General features: G+C 56.2%; 1 protein-coding gene across 2 annotated transcripts in view; it reads right to left on the bottom strand.

Moving 5' to 3' along the window:
- CLCN2 (chloride voltage-gated channel 2) overlaps nt 1-11,527 on the bottom strand; it is a 14,655-nt gene extending 3,128 nt beyond the window's left edge. Inside the window, exons 1-20 of one of the 2 annotated variants that reach the window (XM_023750612.1) lie at nt 11,204-11,527; nt 10,923-11,054; nt 10,456-10,584; nt 10,234-10,367; nt 10,050-10,127; nt 9,890-9,968; nt 9,647-9,772; nt 9,472-9,556; nt 9,282-9,383; nt 8,089-8,173; nt 7,794-7,949; nt 6,925-6,994; nt 6,580-6,690; nt 6,158-6,371; nt 5,752-5,885; nt 5,365-5,537; nt 5,127-5,241; nt 4,835-4,908; nt 4,551-4,610; nt 4,084-4,266 (exon numbers count right to left, since the gene is read on the bottom strand). In XM_023750612.1, coding sequence (XP_023606380.1) covers nt 4,084-4,266; nt 4,551-4,610; nt 4,835-4,908; nt 5,127-5,241; nt 5,365-5,537; nt 5,752-5,885; nt 6,158-6,371; nt 6,580-6,690; nt 6,925-6,994; nt 7,794-7,949; nt 8,089-8,173; nt 9,282-9,383; nt 9,472-9,556; nt 9,647-9,772; nt 9,890-9,968; nt 10,050-10,127; nt 10,234-10,367; nt 10,456-10,584; nt 10,923-11,054; nt 11,204-11,360 — 2,397 coding nt within the window. In that variant the 5' untranslated portion in view covers nt 11,361-11,527. Of the gene's footprint in view, nt 1-4,083; nt 4,267-4,503; nt 4,611-4,834; nt 4,931-5,126; nt 5,242-5,364; nt 5,538-5,751; nt 5,886-6,157; nt 6,372-6,579; nt 6,691-6,924; nt 6,995-7,793; nt 7,950-8,088; nt 8,174-9,281; nt 9,384-9,471; nt 9,557-9,646; nt 9,773-9,889; nt 9,969-10,049; nt 10,128-10,233; nt 10,368-10,455; nt 10,585-10,922; nt 11,055-11,203 lie in introns of those variants that run through there. The other variant, XM_023750611.1, reaches the window with a different exon arrangement.
- Between the last annotated feature and the right edge of the window lie 1,571 nt (nt 11,528-13,098).

Here is a 13,098-nt window from a genome sequence, read left to right as displayed (position 1 = left end):
AAAAAAAAAAAAAAGGAGGCTGGAGCTTCAGTCACTGTTCAGCTGAAACGCGTCAGTCTCACAGACTGACCAGGCACCCCAGTGGAACCCCACCCTGAAGGGGTGTGCCAGCCTGAAAACAGCATCAGCCCTTCATCAAGGCTGCCAAGCACCCCAGTGGGAACCCCACCCTGAAGAGGGTGTGACCAGCTGCAAAAAGCCATCAGCCCCTCACCCAGGCTGCCAGGCACCCCAGTGGGGAACCCCCACCCTGAAGGGGGTGTGACCAGCTGCAAACAGCCATCAACCCCTCACCCAGGCTGGCCAGGCACCCAAGCAGGACCCCCACCCTGATCCGGGACACCCTTCAGGGCAAACCAGCCGGCCCCCACCCGTGCACCAGGCCTCTATCCTATAGAGTAAAAGGGTAATATGCAAACTGACCCTAACAGCAGAAAGACTGGGAATGACTGGTCACTATGACACACACTGACCACCAGGGGGCAGACGCTCAATGTAGGAGCTGCCCCCTGGTGGTCAGGGCACTCTCACATGGGAGGAGCTCTGCTCAGCCACAAGCCAGGCTGATGGCTGCCAGTACAGCGGTGGTGGTGGGAGCCTCTCCTGCCTCCTCAGCAGCGCTAAGGATGTCCGACTGCAGTTTAGGCCTGCTCCCCGCTGGCAAGTGGACATCCCCCGAGGGCTGCCGGGTTACCAGAGGGATGTCTGATTGCCAGCTTAGGCCCGATTCCCCGGGGAGCAGGCCTAAGCCAGCAGGTGGTCATCCCCCCGAGGCGTCCCAGACTGCGAGGGCACAGGCTGGGCTGAGGGGACCCCCCCCCCCCCCGAGTGCACAAATTTTTGTGCACCGGGCCTCTAATATATATATAATTTAAAAAAAGATTTCCTGTATTATTAATCCCTTGGCTTTGTCTTCTTATGTTTAATAATCCATCTCATCCTCTCTCAAGGATCCTATTAAATCGTTCCCCTAAAGTTTCCACAATCCTAACCAGAGTGAGCTTCTGATAAGCTATATGCCTTTTGGGTTTGCAAACCACTTGTCCTGGGGAGTCACCAAGCCTTACTGATCTACCTCCTGAACATCCTGGCAATTCTTCCTGACTCCCTCACCATCCTGATCAGGATGGGACTGTAACATCTTTTTTTTTTTTTTGGTTAATCCTCACCTGAGGATATTTTCCCATTGCTTTTAGATAGGGTGGGAGGGAGGGAGGGAAGGATATATATATATATATATATATATATATATATAGAGAGAGAGAGAGAGAGAGAGAGAGAGAGAGAGAGGGAAACATAGATGTGAGAGAGGCACACTCGCCCTGACTGGGGCTGGGGATCAAACCTGCAATCCAGGTATGTGCCCTTCACTGGAAATGAACCTGAGACTCTGGTACACAGGCTGATGCTCTAACCACTTTGCACACCGGCCAGGGTGGGACTATCACATCTTAATGGGTTCTCCTTTCTGCCTCCCTTCTATCCAACTTGGCTCTGCCATCCTATCAGCTTTCTCAATCTCGAGTTAGAGCCCAGACGCCCCAGAATGGCCCACCAGACCCTTTTCAAGCCCACCTCAGTCTGTCTCCCTATTCTCAGATTCCACCAGACACTCAAGCTTCCAGCCTCACCTGATCACTCACCCTATTCTGAAAATATCAATTTCTTGCACACTTCCTTCATTACACCATCTCTTAAAGCCCCCTATTTTTCACCTCTAAGCATAACTAGTAGTAATTTCTAAAATATATTGAATACTTATGTGCCAGGTACTTTTCTAAGTGGCTCACATGTATGACCTCCCTTAATCCTCAGAAAACCCTATGATGTAGGGACTAAGATCCCCATTTTACAGATAAGGAAAGTGAAGTACAGAGAAGCTAAGAAATCTGACAAGGTTACACAGCTAGCCAACACTGGGCGGAGTGAGGATTAGGTTCAGCCAGTCTGACCCAGTGTTGGCACTCTACTTCCTCCCCCACCTCCACTCACTGCTTCTCTTCTTGGTAGGTGGCCTCTGAATGAATGCGGTACTTAGCTGATAGGGTGATCTCCAGTTGCACAGCTTCCTAAATAGTCTCCAGTGTATTCCCTTGCCCCTCTGGATATTCCCCTCCTGAACTTAAATGAGCTACTACTTATTGACTCCTCGGGCCTGCAAGGACATTTTGAATTCTAATCTTATGTTCTTATCACTTCCAGTTCTTTGTCCTTTTGGTAGTCGGTTCCTCAAAGGTTTCTCTTCCTCTGATTTTTTTTTTAAGTTTGTAACAAACACCTACTTTGTTCTTTTTCATTTTAATTTAATTAGACACCAGGGAGCTCATTGGAGAGCCTGCATTTCTTGGGCTTGGGAACAGTGAATTGAAAGGGAGAGGGACAGTGTGGCCCTCTGAAAGAATACTGGGACTGGGGCCAGGAAATCTGGGCTCTAGGCCTGACTCTGCTATACTGACTCAGGCAAGTGACCTCACTGCCTCAGTTTCCCCATGTCTTAAAATGGTTAAATCCACAGGCTTTGGGTCAATCTTGGATTTTGCTACTTACTGGCTATGTGATCTCTTGACCAAATTGCTTAACTACTTTGAATTTCAATGTCCCCTTCTATAAAAACTGGAATATCACACTATCTGTGGTTGTGAGAAGTACATCAAACATGTGAACAGCTTAGCCCAGTGCCTGAGACATAGCAGGCACTAATAAAATGTCAGCATCATCCTCATCTTTATGTGATGTTTAAGAACTAAGTAAGATGATGGAAAAGCTTTAGCGGTCTTAGGAGGAAAGGCTTTAAATCAGGGTGGGGAACGGCCAGCCCGCGGGCTATATAAGGTCTGCAAAATCATTTGGTCTGGCCCTGCCGAGGCAGTAGGGGTGAGTTAATGAAATGTTTGACCAAATATAGCAGGCTAATTTTTAAGTTGATAATTTTGTATGGCCCGTGAATGATGTTACAAATATCCAAATGGGCCTTGGCAGAGAAAAGGTTCCCCACCCCTGCTTTAAGTAAAAGCCAAATGTATTATTCTCAGGCCTACCTCTTTTTTTTCTTGCAATTGCACTGCAGTTCCTCACTCACTTTGATCAGAGGTCTTTACCCAAAGGCTTATAAGTTCCTTTAATACTTTTTTGCTTTTTTGTTTCTCTTTTGTTCCCTGCCAGGGCCCCTGCTTGTCTACACTAAACTGGCTTTGAGGCACAGCTTGCATCTAAGTTAGCTGTCCAAACTGCAGACCTTGGGAGTGCTCCCCCACTGGCCCGGCCCCCACACCTCAGAGGTTTGCACATTAAATCTAACAATTTAGCTGAAACACCCCCTTGGTTTCTGCCCTAGCAGCCCGCGAGGTGTGCCTGCACTCCCTGCCTTCACTGAGAGGCCTGAAGGTGCCACAATGCCACTGCCCCATTCTGGGGAGCCCAAGGCCGTCCTCCACAGAAAGCCCTGTTCTCTAATGTCAGCCTCACCCACCACCCACCTGTCTGCACGCAAGTTTCCTCCCCGTTTCTGCAGGCTGGTTTTGCCTTCTGCTGAGCTCTCTTTCTGCGTCCTTACCCTTTCCCTCCGGCCTACATGAAGTGAGACTTTCTGGGGTCTGACATTCCAAGCCCCCCACTGGGCGTTTCTCATCTTTGTTTATCTCTTCTCTGCAGTGTCCCCACCCCTACTTGGATGTTTGTTAGCTTGTTTATTAGACTTTCTTTTCCTGCCTGTTTCTCACCCATTTTTTTTCAGTGTGGGTGTATCAGCCTTGCTGGGAGCTGGCAGCCTCCCTCCTAGCTCTGACCCTGGCCTGGCCTCCTTGGCTTCTACCCAGCTTGAGCCCAGTCTTTGTTGCTGCTTCGGTCCAGAGTTCCCTGGGGGCAAGGCTGAGAAGAGGAAAAATGATGCTTGATTCCACCGCAGGCAGGAAGAGGCTGGGGGACCTCGCGCCCGGCCTCCCACCGTTTGAAGCAATGTGTTTGAAAAACAGCTCAGCACAGAGCCCTCTCTCTGCTGTCCCTTTTTTTGCCCACTGGCTTGAGCCCAAACTTGTGGGAGGACCTAGACCCCCACCCAGGCCAGCCCCAGGTTGCTGGCCCTACCTTGTGCAAAGAGGTCCGCTCCACCAGCTGGAAGGGGGCAGGGTCAATTTTGCAGTCGCTGAAGTTGACAGGTTCATCTAGTTGCTGCTCCTCCCACTCCAGAATCTGAGGGTATGAGACTAGGAGGGTTAGGGGAGAAGGGGCCATCAGCGGGCCCTCACCGCCCTGAAAGCTGGCCTGCCCCTTTTCCTACCCCATGGTCCCTCCCATGGGGGACAGAAGCCAAGATGATGACTGGAACACATCCCGGAAGGAAACAGAGTCCAGAGTCCCAGTCCCCACCTTACCTTCCTCCAGGGGGTCATTTTCACTTTCCCAGGGTCTGATTCGCTCTAGGAGAGAAGGGAGGGAGGCCTGCAGCTGGGCCTGGGGAGGAGGGGGGTCCCCCCACTGGGGGAGGTTTATCACCTACACCCTGGCCTGCCCTGTCTAGTGCTCCTGAGCTGCAGAAAGAAGTGAGCACTTACTGCCAGGGAAATTCGGACCCGCTTCAGCTTGCGCTTGTCACATGATTCCGACTTCTCCAACTTTGTTAGAGCCGAGGGGGAGAGAAGAGGAATTGATTTGATGTTATAGGGAGGAGGGAGGTGAGAAGCGTGGTGGGGGGTGGGGGGGGGAGGGTGCACTGCAAGGACAGAGCTGGCGTCCAGGAGGGCAGAAGGGCAGGAGAATGGAAGCAGGTGCTACAGGCTACTGGAGAGGTTATCTCAGCATTAGAGGTTGAGCTAGACGGAGAGGCTCCGCCACTCACCTCTGAAGCAGCGTCGGGGGGCGGACTGCCACAGAAGAGGCTCCTGAGGGCGATGCCAGCCTGCTCCACGTTCCCTGTGTTCCCAAACACAAGGCCCTGGGGCAATGTCATCTTTGGGGGAGAGGGGAGGAGGGCACGGGGAGAGGCATCTGGTTCTACCCCTGGTCCATTCAGGCAGCCTCTTCTCTGGGATGTGCCCCAGCTCAAAGGTTCGCAGGGGCCCTTGTGTGGTCTCAGAGGCCTGGCTCGGCTCTGTGGGAGCGTGGAGGGAGGTAGCGGGTGCTGGGCTCACCTGGGGGACTCTCCCTGAGGCTCATGGAGTTGCTGGACGCCCTCTTGAGAGCAGGCTTCAGGGGCTTGTGAGTGTCCCCCCGGACCGCAGGGAAGCCCGAGCCCTCTGTGCTCACCTGCACGGGCAAAGGGGCTGGTGAGGCTGTGGCCCCAGGACTCCTCTGACTCCTCTGGGTCGCCCTCCTGACAGTCTACGCACAGTTAGGAGGAGGTGTGTGCGACTGCAGGGCTTTCCCTACCTGGAAGCGGACTGAGCTCTCAGGGCTGGGGGGGCTCTCCTGATCGGGTGGCGGAGGAGTCTGGGCAGCTCTCCGCTCCTGCAGGTGCTGCCGCCGGCGGGCTGGGCTTAGCTGGGCCGCCAGCAGTGCCACCACCTGTGAGCGCTCAATGGAGCCCAGGAGGATCATTGACTCTGAACAGAGCAGGTGGGAGGACTCAGGAGCCGACAGTGAGGCCCTCCTCCCCACCCCCAACCTTCTCCGGCACTCAGAGTGGGGCCTTGGACACAGGCCACACACCAGGGGGCAAGGCCTGCCTGGCAAATGCCGGCTATTCCTGTTCCCTCCCGCTTCCTGAGCAGCGACCCTGGGAGAGGCTCATAGCACCTGGCCCCTTGCTGGTCTCACCAGAGGACTCAACTAGGGCCAACATGCGGCCCTTGGTCCTGTGCAGGGCCAACCGCAGGTCCCGGAAGGTGCAGCTGAGGGCCACATGGGGAACATCTCGTACCATGATGTCCTCCACTCGCACCCGGTACTGCCTGGGGGCAGAGAGAGGCACTTGGTTTGTGGTCAGCATGGGGCGGATAGCCGGAGCACTACCAGCAGGGCCATAAGGAAGGCCCAGAGCCCATGGGGACAAGGACTAAGGGCCAAGGAGTAGTCCCTGCCAGGGGAGCTCTGGACAGGGGGGAGCAAGGTGGCTGGTCGCCCAGCTTCACTGACTGTGGACCCTGCTGGAGTGGGTGTGAGGGGGTCCTCGGCCACCTTCTGCCCCTCACCCATAACCCCTCTGTTGCCCGGCCCTCCATACTGGTGGCGGCCCCAGCCCAGCTCAGGCAGATAAGGCAGTTTCTTGATTCGAATGATGCTGTCGTAGAGTGAGGGCTGTAGGCTCTGGGCCACAGCATTGGCCAGGATGACGGCGATCATGACGGGCAGGATGTGGGCGATCTGGCCTGTGAGCTCAAACACGATCACAGCCGTGGACACCGTGTGTGTCACTGCTCCTGCCAGTGCAGCCGCTCCTAGGGAAGCCACCTTTAGTCTCCTCAGGGCGCCCAGGGACCAGAGGACCCTCCCCACCTGGGGACGGTCCTTTGGGTACCCTCAGGGCAGCCCAGGGCAGTTCTGAGAACTGGGTTTCTGCATTTGAAGGAAGCCTGGTTCCTGCCAGCAGGGGGCACCAGAGCCTCAGACCCCGTGGCCCTACCTGTGGGGAACTGGAGCACTCACCCACCACTGCATAGCCCCCAGGCACAATCCGGTAGGTGCTGCTGTCCGTGTGAATCCCATCTGGGAACCAGGCGGCCATGCTTTCGCCCACCAGTCGCCCAAATGCTGCTCCTTCAGGGAGTGAGGTGGGAAGAGAAATAGGTAGTGGAGGGGGAGGGTGGGAACACTAGGAAGAGAGCGGGTCAGAGGGTGGGGGAGGGGCCAGTGGGTCATTCAGTGCAGGGGACAGTCCTCTGGGGTGGGCACTGGGACGGGGGCTGGACCAAAACCCACTCCCAGGCAGTGAGGGTATGGCCAGGGGGTAGCCAGAAGGTGGGAAGGGGAAACAGGCAACTGAGGACTCACCAATGACAAAGACAGGCATGAAGGCCCCACAGGGTACTGGGATAGTGGTGGCCAGTGCCGACATCCAGAACTGTAGGCGGAAGGCAGTTCAAACAGGTGGAGGTGCCACCCCAGCTCCACCCCAAGGACTCCACATTGCTTATCAGGTAAATGTAGATTTACCAGCTATCCCAGAATTCCCCAGGGATGAAGGACTCCAGGACCAGATGGCTTGGGTTTAAATTCTAACTTTGCCAGTAGTTATGTGATGTTGGGCCAATTATGATCCCTTTATGTCTCAACTTCTCATCTTTTTTTTTTTTTTTTATTGATTTCAGAGAAGAAGAGAGAGGAAGAGAGAGATAGAAACATCAGTGATGACAGGGAATCATTGATTGGCTGCCTCCTGCATGCCCCCCACTGGGGACCAAGCCCACAACCCAGGCATGTGCCCTTGACTGGAATCGAACCAGGAACCCTTCAGTCCGCAGGCCGACGCTCTATCCACTGAGCCAAACTGGCTAGGGCTCTTTTTTAATTTTATTGATTTTTAGAGAGGAAGGGAGATAGAAATATTGATGGGAGAGAAACATCAATAGGCTGCCTCTTGCATGCCCCCTACTAGGGATTGGCCAGCAACCTGGGCATGTACCCTGACCATCCTGACAGGGAATCAAATCGGTAACCTCTTGGTTCATGGGTCGATGCTCAACCACTGAGCCACACTGGCTGGGCTTGAATGCCCATCTTTAAAACAGGGAGGCTAATAGTACCTTTCCATAGCATTGTTGTAAGGCTTAAAGGAGTTAATATGTGGAAAGTGCTGAGAACAGTGCCTGGCACCTAATAAGCCTGTGTAACATTAGCTATACATTTGTAAGGAGCCCTACCTTCATGAGAATGAAGATGACCAGGGTGAGGAAGACATTGGCACGTGGAGGGCTCCAGGCCTGTGAAGTTCCGGGAGGCTCTAACTCCTCCACCAGGCCCTGGCGGACCCATGTCCGGTTGTCAAACAGGGTGACCAGCGTCTCTTTCTGTGAGAGCTATAGGGGAAAAGGGTGCCTCAGGCTGGGGAACACACAGGATGAAGGGAAGGGGCCCTTGGCGGGGCAGGGGCTGTTGGCTTTAGGAGGGGTGCATCCCAGAGGAAAAAGCATACGCTCCTGTTCTGCCTGGGGTTACCTGTCCAGCCATGAACTGCCCCAAGCCAGGGGGGAAGGTCAGCGTGGAGATGAGCAGGGTCACGAGAGCCGGGAAGAGCAGGCGTCTAGAGAGGTAGGTTCACAGCATCAAACACGGGCGGTGCACTTACTACAGGGGAGCGGCTGGGCGCCCTCACACCTCAGGGCGGAGGTCGCAGCAGAGCTTGGCTCTTACATAAAAGCACACGGTTCTGAGAGACGGTCCCCTTTGCTGTTCATGAGATGACGGCCCTGAGGGTGGTGGCCACTGGGGTTATCAGGAGCCCCAACAACTTTCTGTTGGCTCCAAACTCCCTCGGTGGGTAGCAGTGGCAGAAAGTCCACCCCCAGCTCTCTGCGGGACACCTCTGAGCTGTGTCTCCTGCCTTTGCCCTCGGCAGCCCTAGCTGAAGGGCTTTGTGCGAGAGGAAAGAGGTTCTGCCCCGTTTCTCTGTGGTGACTGAGGCTGAAGGTCAGCGTTAGGGGAACGAGGCTGGGGTCACAATGAAGTGGACCGAAGGTGCCACAGGGAGCAGGCTCAGTCGGCTGCCCTTTCCCTGAAGGACGTTAGTCCCAACAAAAGTCACGTCTCAGGCTTCCCCCTCCCAACCCTCAGGTCACAACTGAGAGAGCTGTGCTCTGGAGATTAAGAAAAAGTCTCGCCCATCTCCATGCTTCCCTGGAGGAAACAAAGGCTCAACTACTCTCCCGAGACCTGCTATCTGCCCCAGGCCAGGGCCAGGAAGTCTCAGATCTAAATCCCTCTGCTACTGACGACAAATTCAAAAGTGCCAGTTCAATCCACCAGGAAAACACCATTGGCTGATTTTCTCAATGGAGTGCCTATATTTTTAAAAACCCTCACCTGAGGATATTTTTTTCTATTGATATTTTTAGAGAGTGAAGGGAAGGGAGGAGGGAGAGAGAGAGAAGAATCGATGTGAGAGAGACATCAATTGGTTGCCTCCCGCATGTGCCCTGACTGGGGCTGGGGATCGAACTAGCAACTGAGGTATGTGCCCTTGACCCGGAATCGAACTCTCGACTCTTTGGTCCTTGGGCCGACACTCTAACCCCTGGGCAAAACTGGCCAGGGCTGGAGTGCCTGTTTTTGATTGGGCCACTAGATGCCAGCTCACCTGTCACTCCCCCTCCCACCGCCCTGTGACCCTCACACACTCAAAGCCAACCCACTTTTTCATGAGGAAGCGGTTGATGGTTTTCTGCTTCCGCATCACCTGGACAATCTTCCGGTTCAAGTAGACAAAGAGCGCCCCCCCAAAGCCACTGGCAATACTGGAGAGGGAAGAAGCATCATGGTAAGAGGGGTCTTCCCTCTTTTACCTCCTCCTCCCCCACAGCCCCAGGTCCCACAGCTCCTCACCCAATGACAGCAAAGGCTGGCAGCTCCTGGAGGTCAAAGGGGAAGTCAAGCCGGAACCGGGTTTTGAAGAGAGCAGTGATAGTCTCTGAAGGGAAGGCAGAGGGAGGCAGGTGTAGCATCGAGGGCCCCACCTGAGCCATCTGATGGGCTCCCCGCATCCCCCAGGTGCCCCCACCTTCATCACGGTTCCAGACCGCCAAGACCCGGAAGATGAAGGCACTGAAGGTGGCAGCAAAGAAGCCCCGCCAATAGTTCCGCACCGCGAAGAAGGTGGAGGTGACCTCAATGCTGAACAAGACACCTGCGAGGGGCGGAGGGCGCCACTTCAGGCCGGGGCCTGGGCCAGGACTCAGAGCCGACGAGAAGGGTAAAGGAGGCAAGGCCTGGGGCAGGGCTGGGGGCTGCACTGGCCGCCTACCTCCGATAGGTGCTGCAAAGCAGCAGCCCACTCCCACGGCACAGGCAGCGGCCAGCATCTCTGTGTTCCGGGATTCGTTCTGGTGAGAGTGGTGGACGGGGAATCAGCTGGGCTCAGCAGCCCACCCCTCTCCTCTGCCCTCCTCCAGGGTCGGCCTTACCTCATAGATGCCCCCGAAGAGGGAGAGGAACTTGCTGAGCAGCGCAGCACACATGCTTGCGATATGTACAAAAGGGCCCTGGGGGAGGGGGTCAGGAGGTGAGAGGGGAAGCAGCACGCCCTGACCCTGGCCTGGCTTCTTCCTCCACCGGGAGGGACTCCTTTATTCCCCAACCCGCAGTTACCTCTTTGCCAAGGGGCATCCCACTGCCCAGAGCACAGGTCAGCCCGATGACCTTAGCCACAAAGGTCTTGAGGGTGAGGTATTCCTTTAGCACCACGCCCCGCAAGATGGTCTTCATCTCGGGGATGCCGGACCCTGGAGAGTGGAGAGTCCCAGGAGAGTAATGTCATGGGCCTGGTTCAGGAGGCTCCACCTCTGCCCTTCCCTTCTCTCCCTACTGTACCGACAGCCTGAGGAGCCAGGATCTGTGTAAATCCAGCTGAGAAAGTGATGAGGACGACAGGATAGGTGACCCAGGCCAGGTACTGGAGCAAGAGGCTGGTGTTCAAGCCTCGAGACATCCACTGCTGAGCTGTGGGGGGAGGAAGTGCTGCTGGACCCCTGCGGGGCACACCCAGTCCCCGCCTGGCCGCTGGGCCATTTCGATAGGAGAGGCTGTCCAGGGACCATCATACAGAGCCCAGGTAAAGGGGCAGGGGGGCCCTAGAGGCCTGCAGTGGGGGCGAGGTCATTGTAGGTAAGAGGGTCAGTTGGAGAGGGGAGGCGAGGAGTCACGGCCTATGGGAGTGGCAGTGATTATGTCTGAAGACAGGCACTCAGGCGGCCAAGTAGCCAAGATACTGCGACAAGTTTGGCACGGAGGAAGCAGGTTGGTGTTTCCCAGCCCGCCCCTGCCAGCCCTGTCCTCACCCTGCAGACAGGCGGCAATGGCATAGTCCATGGCCCAGCTGACCAGCGCCATGACGAGCCCCAGCAGGACCAGGAAGATCCAGTCTTCACCAACCCTGGATACTAGGAACTTATGACAGCGTACGGAACAGACTGGGAGCAGGGAAGGAAAAAACGGGGGGGCTGGCACCAAAGTGCTCCTACCCCTGCCTCCCCCAACCCCCCATGGGCAGCTCTAATGAATGGCCTCTGTCCCCCCAGTACAGCACAGCCAGATCCCCTGCCCAACCCCAGAGTCTCACTGCGGCACCGGGCACAGCGGCTCTGTCCGTATTCGAGGAGTTCCAGGGGAGCTGGAGGGGACAGCGGGCTCCTCCAGGGCTCCGGCCCTGCCAGGCGGATCCGAGCAGCCTCCTCTTTGGCAAAAGCCCCAAGGTCCTGAGTGTACCGGCCATACATCTGAGCAATGGGGGAAACAGGGTTAGCAGCTCTGCGTGGCTGAGTGGGGGTTCAGGGAGGGACTGGGGCCTCCGCTCCCCTTCTCCCAGCCCCCAGATTACACATCCCCTCTTGAACCCACAGGTCCCACTTTGGCTTGGGGTGTGGGAACAATGCACATTGCAGACTGTGGGAGCCGTCCTGCCGGAGGGATGGGGACCGCCAAGGTACAGGGACACAGCTCTGGGGGTGGCAGAATAATCAGTCCTCTTCTCACAGCGCTGCCTGGGGGAGGGGAGCGCTGAGGAGGAGTGGGAGGGAAGCCCCAGAGGAGGAGAGATGGAAAAACCTACAGCTCTGGAAGTGGGAGGAGGGAAGGTCAGAGAATAAGGGATGGTCAAGGGCGTACGGGTAACAATAAGGTCCTCAAGGAGCTGGGGGCAGCTGAGTTGGGCCTAGGAACAGGCGGGGCCTCAATCCTTATCACGTTCCTGCCGGGCCTCTGGCCTGTGACCGAGTCAGCTGTACCCCTTCCTCCCACCCTAATCCCCTTGTCCCTATTCTCCATCCTCCCCCAGCCTGCCAGTCCAGCTTCCAGCTGGGAGTGGAAAGTCTCTCGGGTGGGTGGGGAGTACTTGGTGGCCTCAGCCCACACTGGAGCTGCCCTGAGTCCAGTGGTAGGCTGGGGGGCAGCAGAAGCTGATGGCTGGGCTGTGATGCTGGGGTGATGGGACCGGAGAGTCTCCGAGCTATGGCTAGACCTGCCAAGCTGGGCATGTGTTGAGGGTTGGGGAGGAGTAGATTCCGGCTGCCACCCGCAGAGCTTGGAGACACAAAGGGCTCCTGTTGGGACTGGGGGGTGGTGGTGGTGAGGGAGGGAAAGATGAGAGAGAGAGAGAGAGAGAGAGAGAGAGAGAGAGAGAGAGAGAGAACAAGATAGAGAACCAGAGAGAGGAGAGGTGGGGAGGGAAGAGAGGCCAGGGGAGAAGAGGAAGGAGAAGAAGGGAGGAGGAAGGGAGAGAAACAAAGTAAGAGTATAAACAGGCCGACACAATGTCAGAGTGGGAGGTGAGCCTGTGAGAAAAAGACAAAGGGATCGAAAGGAGAAGGGGGAGAGGCTGGAGCAGAGAGTGCCCGGGAGAGAGCTTGACCCTGAGAACTCACACCAGAGATAAAGACCAGGCGAAGGAGATGGGGCTGGGGCTGGTGCAACAGATAGACACCGTTTCAGGGCCAGGTGCCTGGCTTCCGAGACCAATGCCCCATTCTTGGCTCGTGCCGATGGACGGACACCTCCCACCCGATGTGAAGGCTCAGCCCTGTACCCTTGCTCCACCCTCCCCTGTCACCTCTCCCTGTCATCCTGTTCCATCCAGTCATTCCCTCTCTTAACTGGGCACCTCCCAGCCTCAATTACAGCCAGGGGCTCCCCCCTCCTGGAGAGATCCCCTCCCTGCCTCCTTCCTGGGCAAATTCCAGGACCAGCTGTTTGAAAAGGAGCCCTTCCCTAGAGTTTGGGCCCCCCCCACCCCAGTGACACAAGGAAGGGCAAAAGGCTTCTCCAACACTCAGTGACAGTGTGGCCACGAGTCAGCTCAGAACCCCAGGACCCCTGCTTCTAATGAGGGCAAGGGACACCCCCGGGGTGGGTAGGGGCTGGACACTCAGAGTAAGTAAGCATGGACAAAGGTCCCCGTTCCCACACCCATTCCTGCCTGACCCATCCCCCCTGAAGTTCCTGTCCCCCAGCGGGCAGGCC

Source organism: Myotis lucifugus, unplaced genomic scaffold, assembly GCF_000147115.1.
Source record: "Myotis lucifugus unplaced genomic scaffold, Myoluc2.0 scaffold_14, whole genome shotgun sequence".
Taxonomy (NCBI): Eukaryota; Metazoa; Chordata; class Mammalia; order Chiroptera; family Vespertilionidae; genus Myotis; species Myotis lucifugus.
Note: the sequence above shows the minus strand (reverse complement) of the source record. Positions and strands in the feature narration are given on the sequence as shown.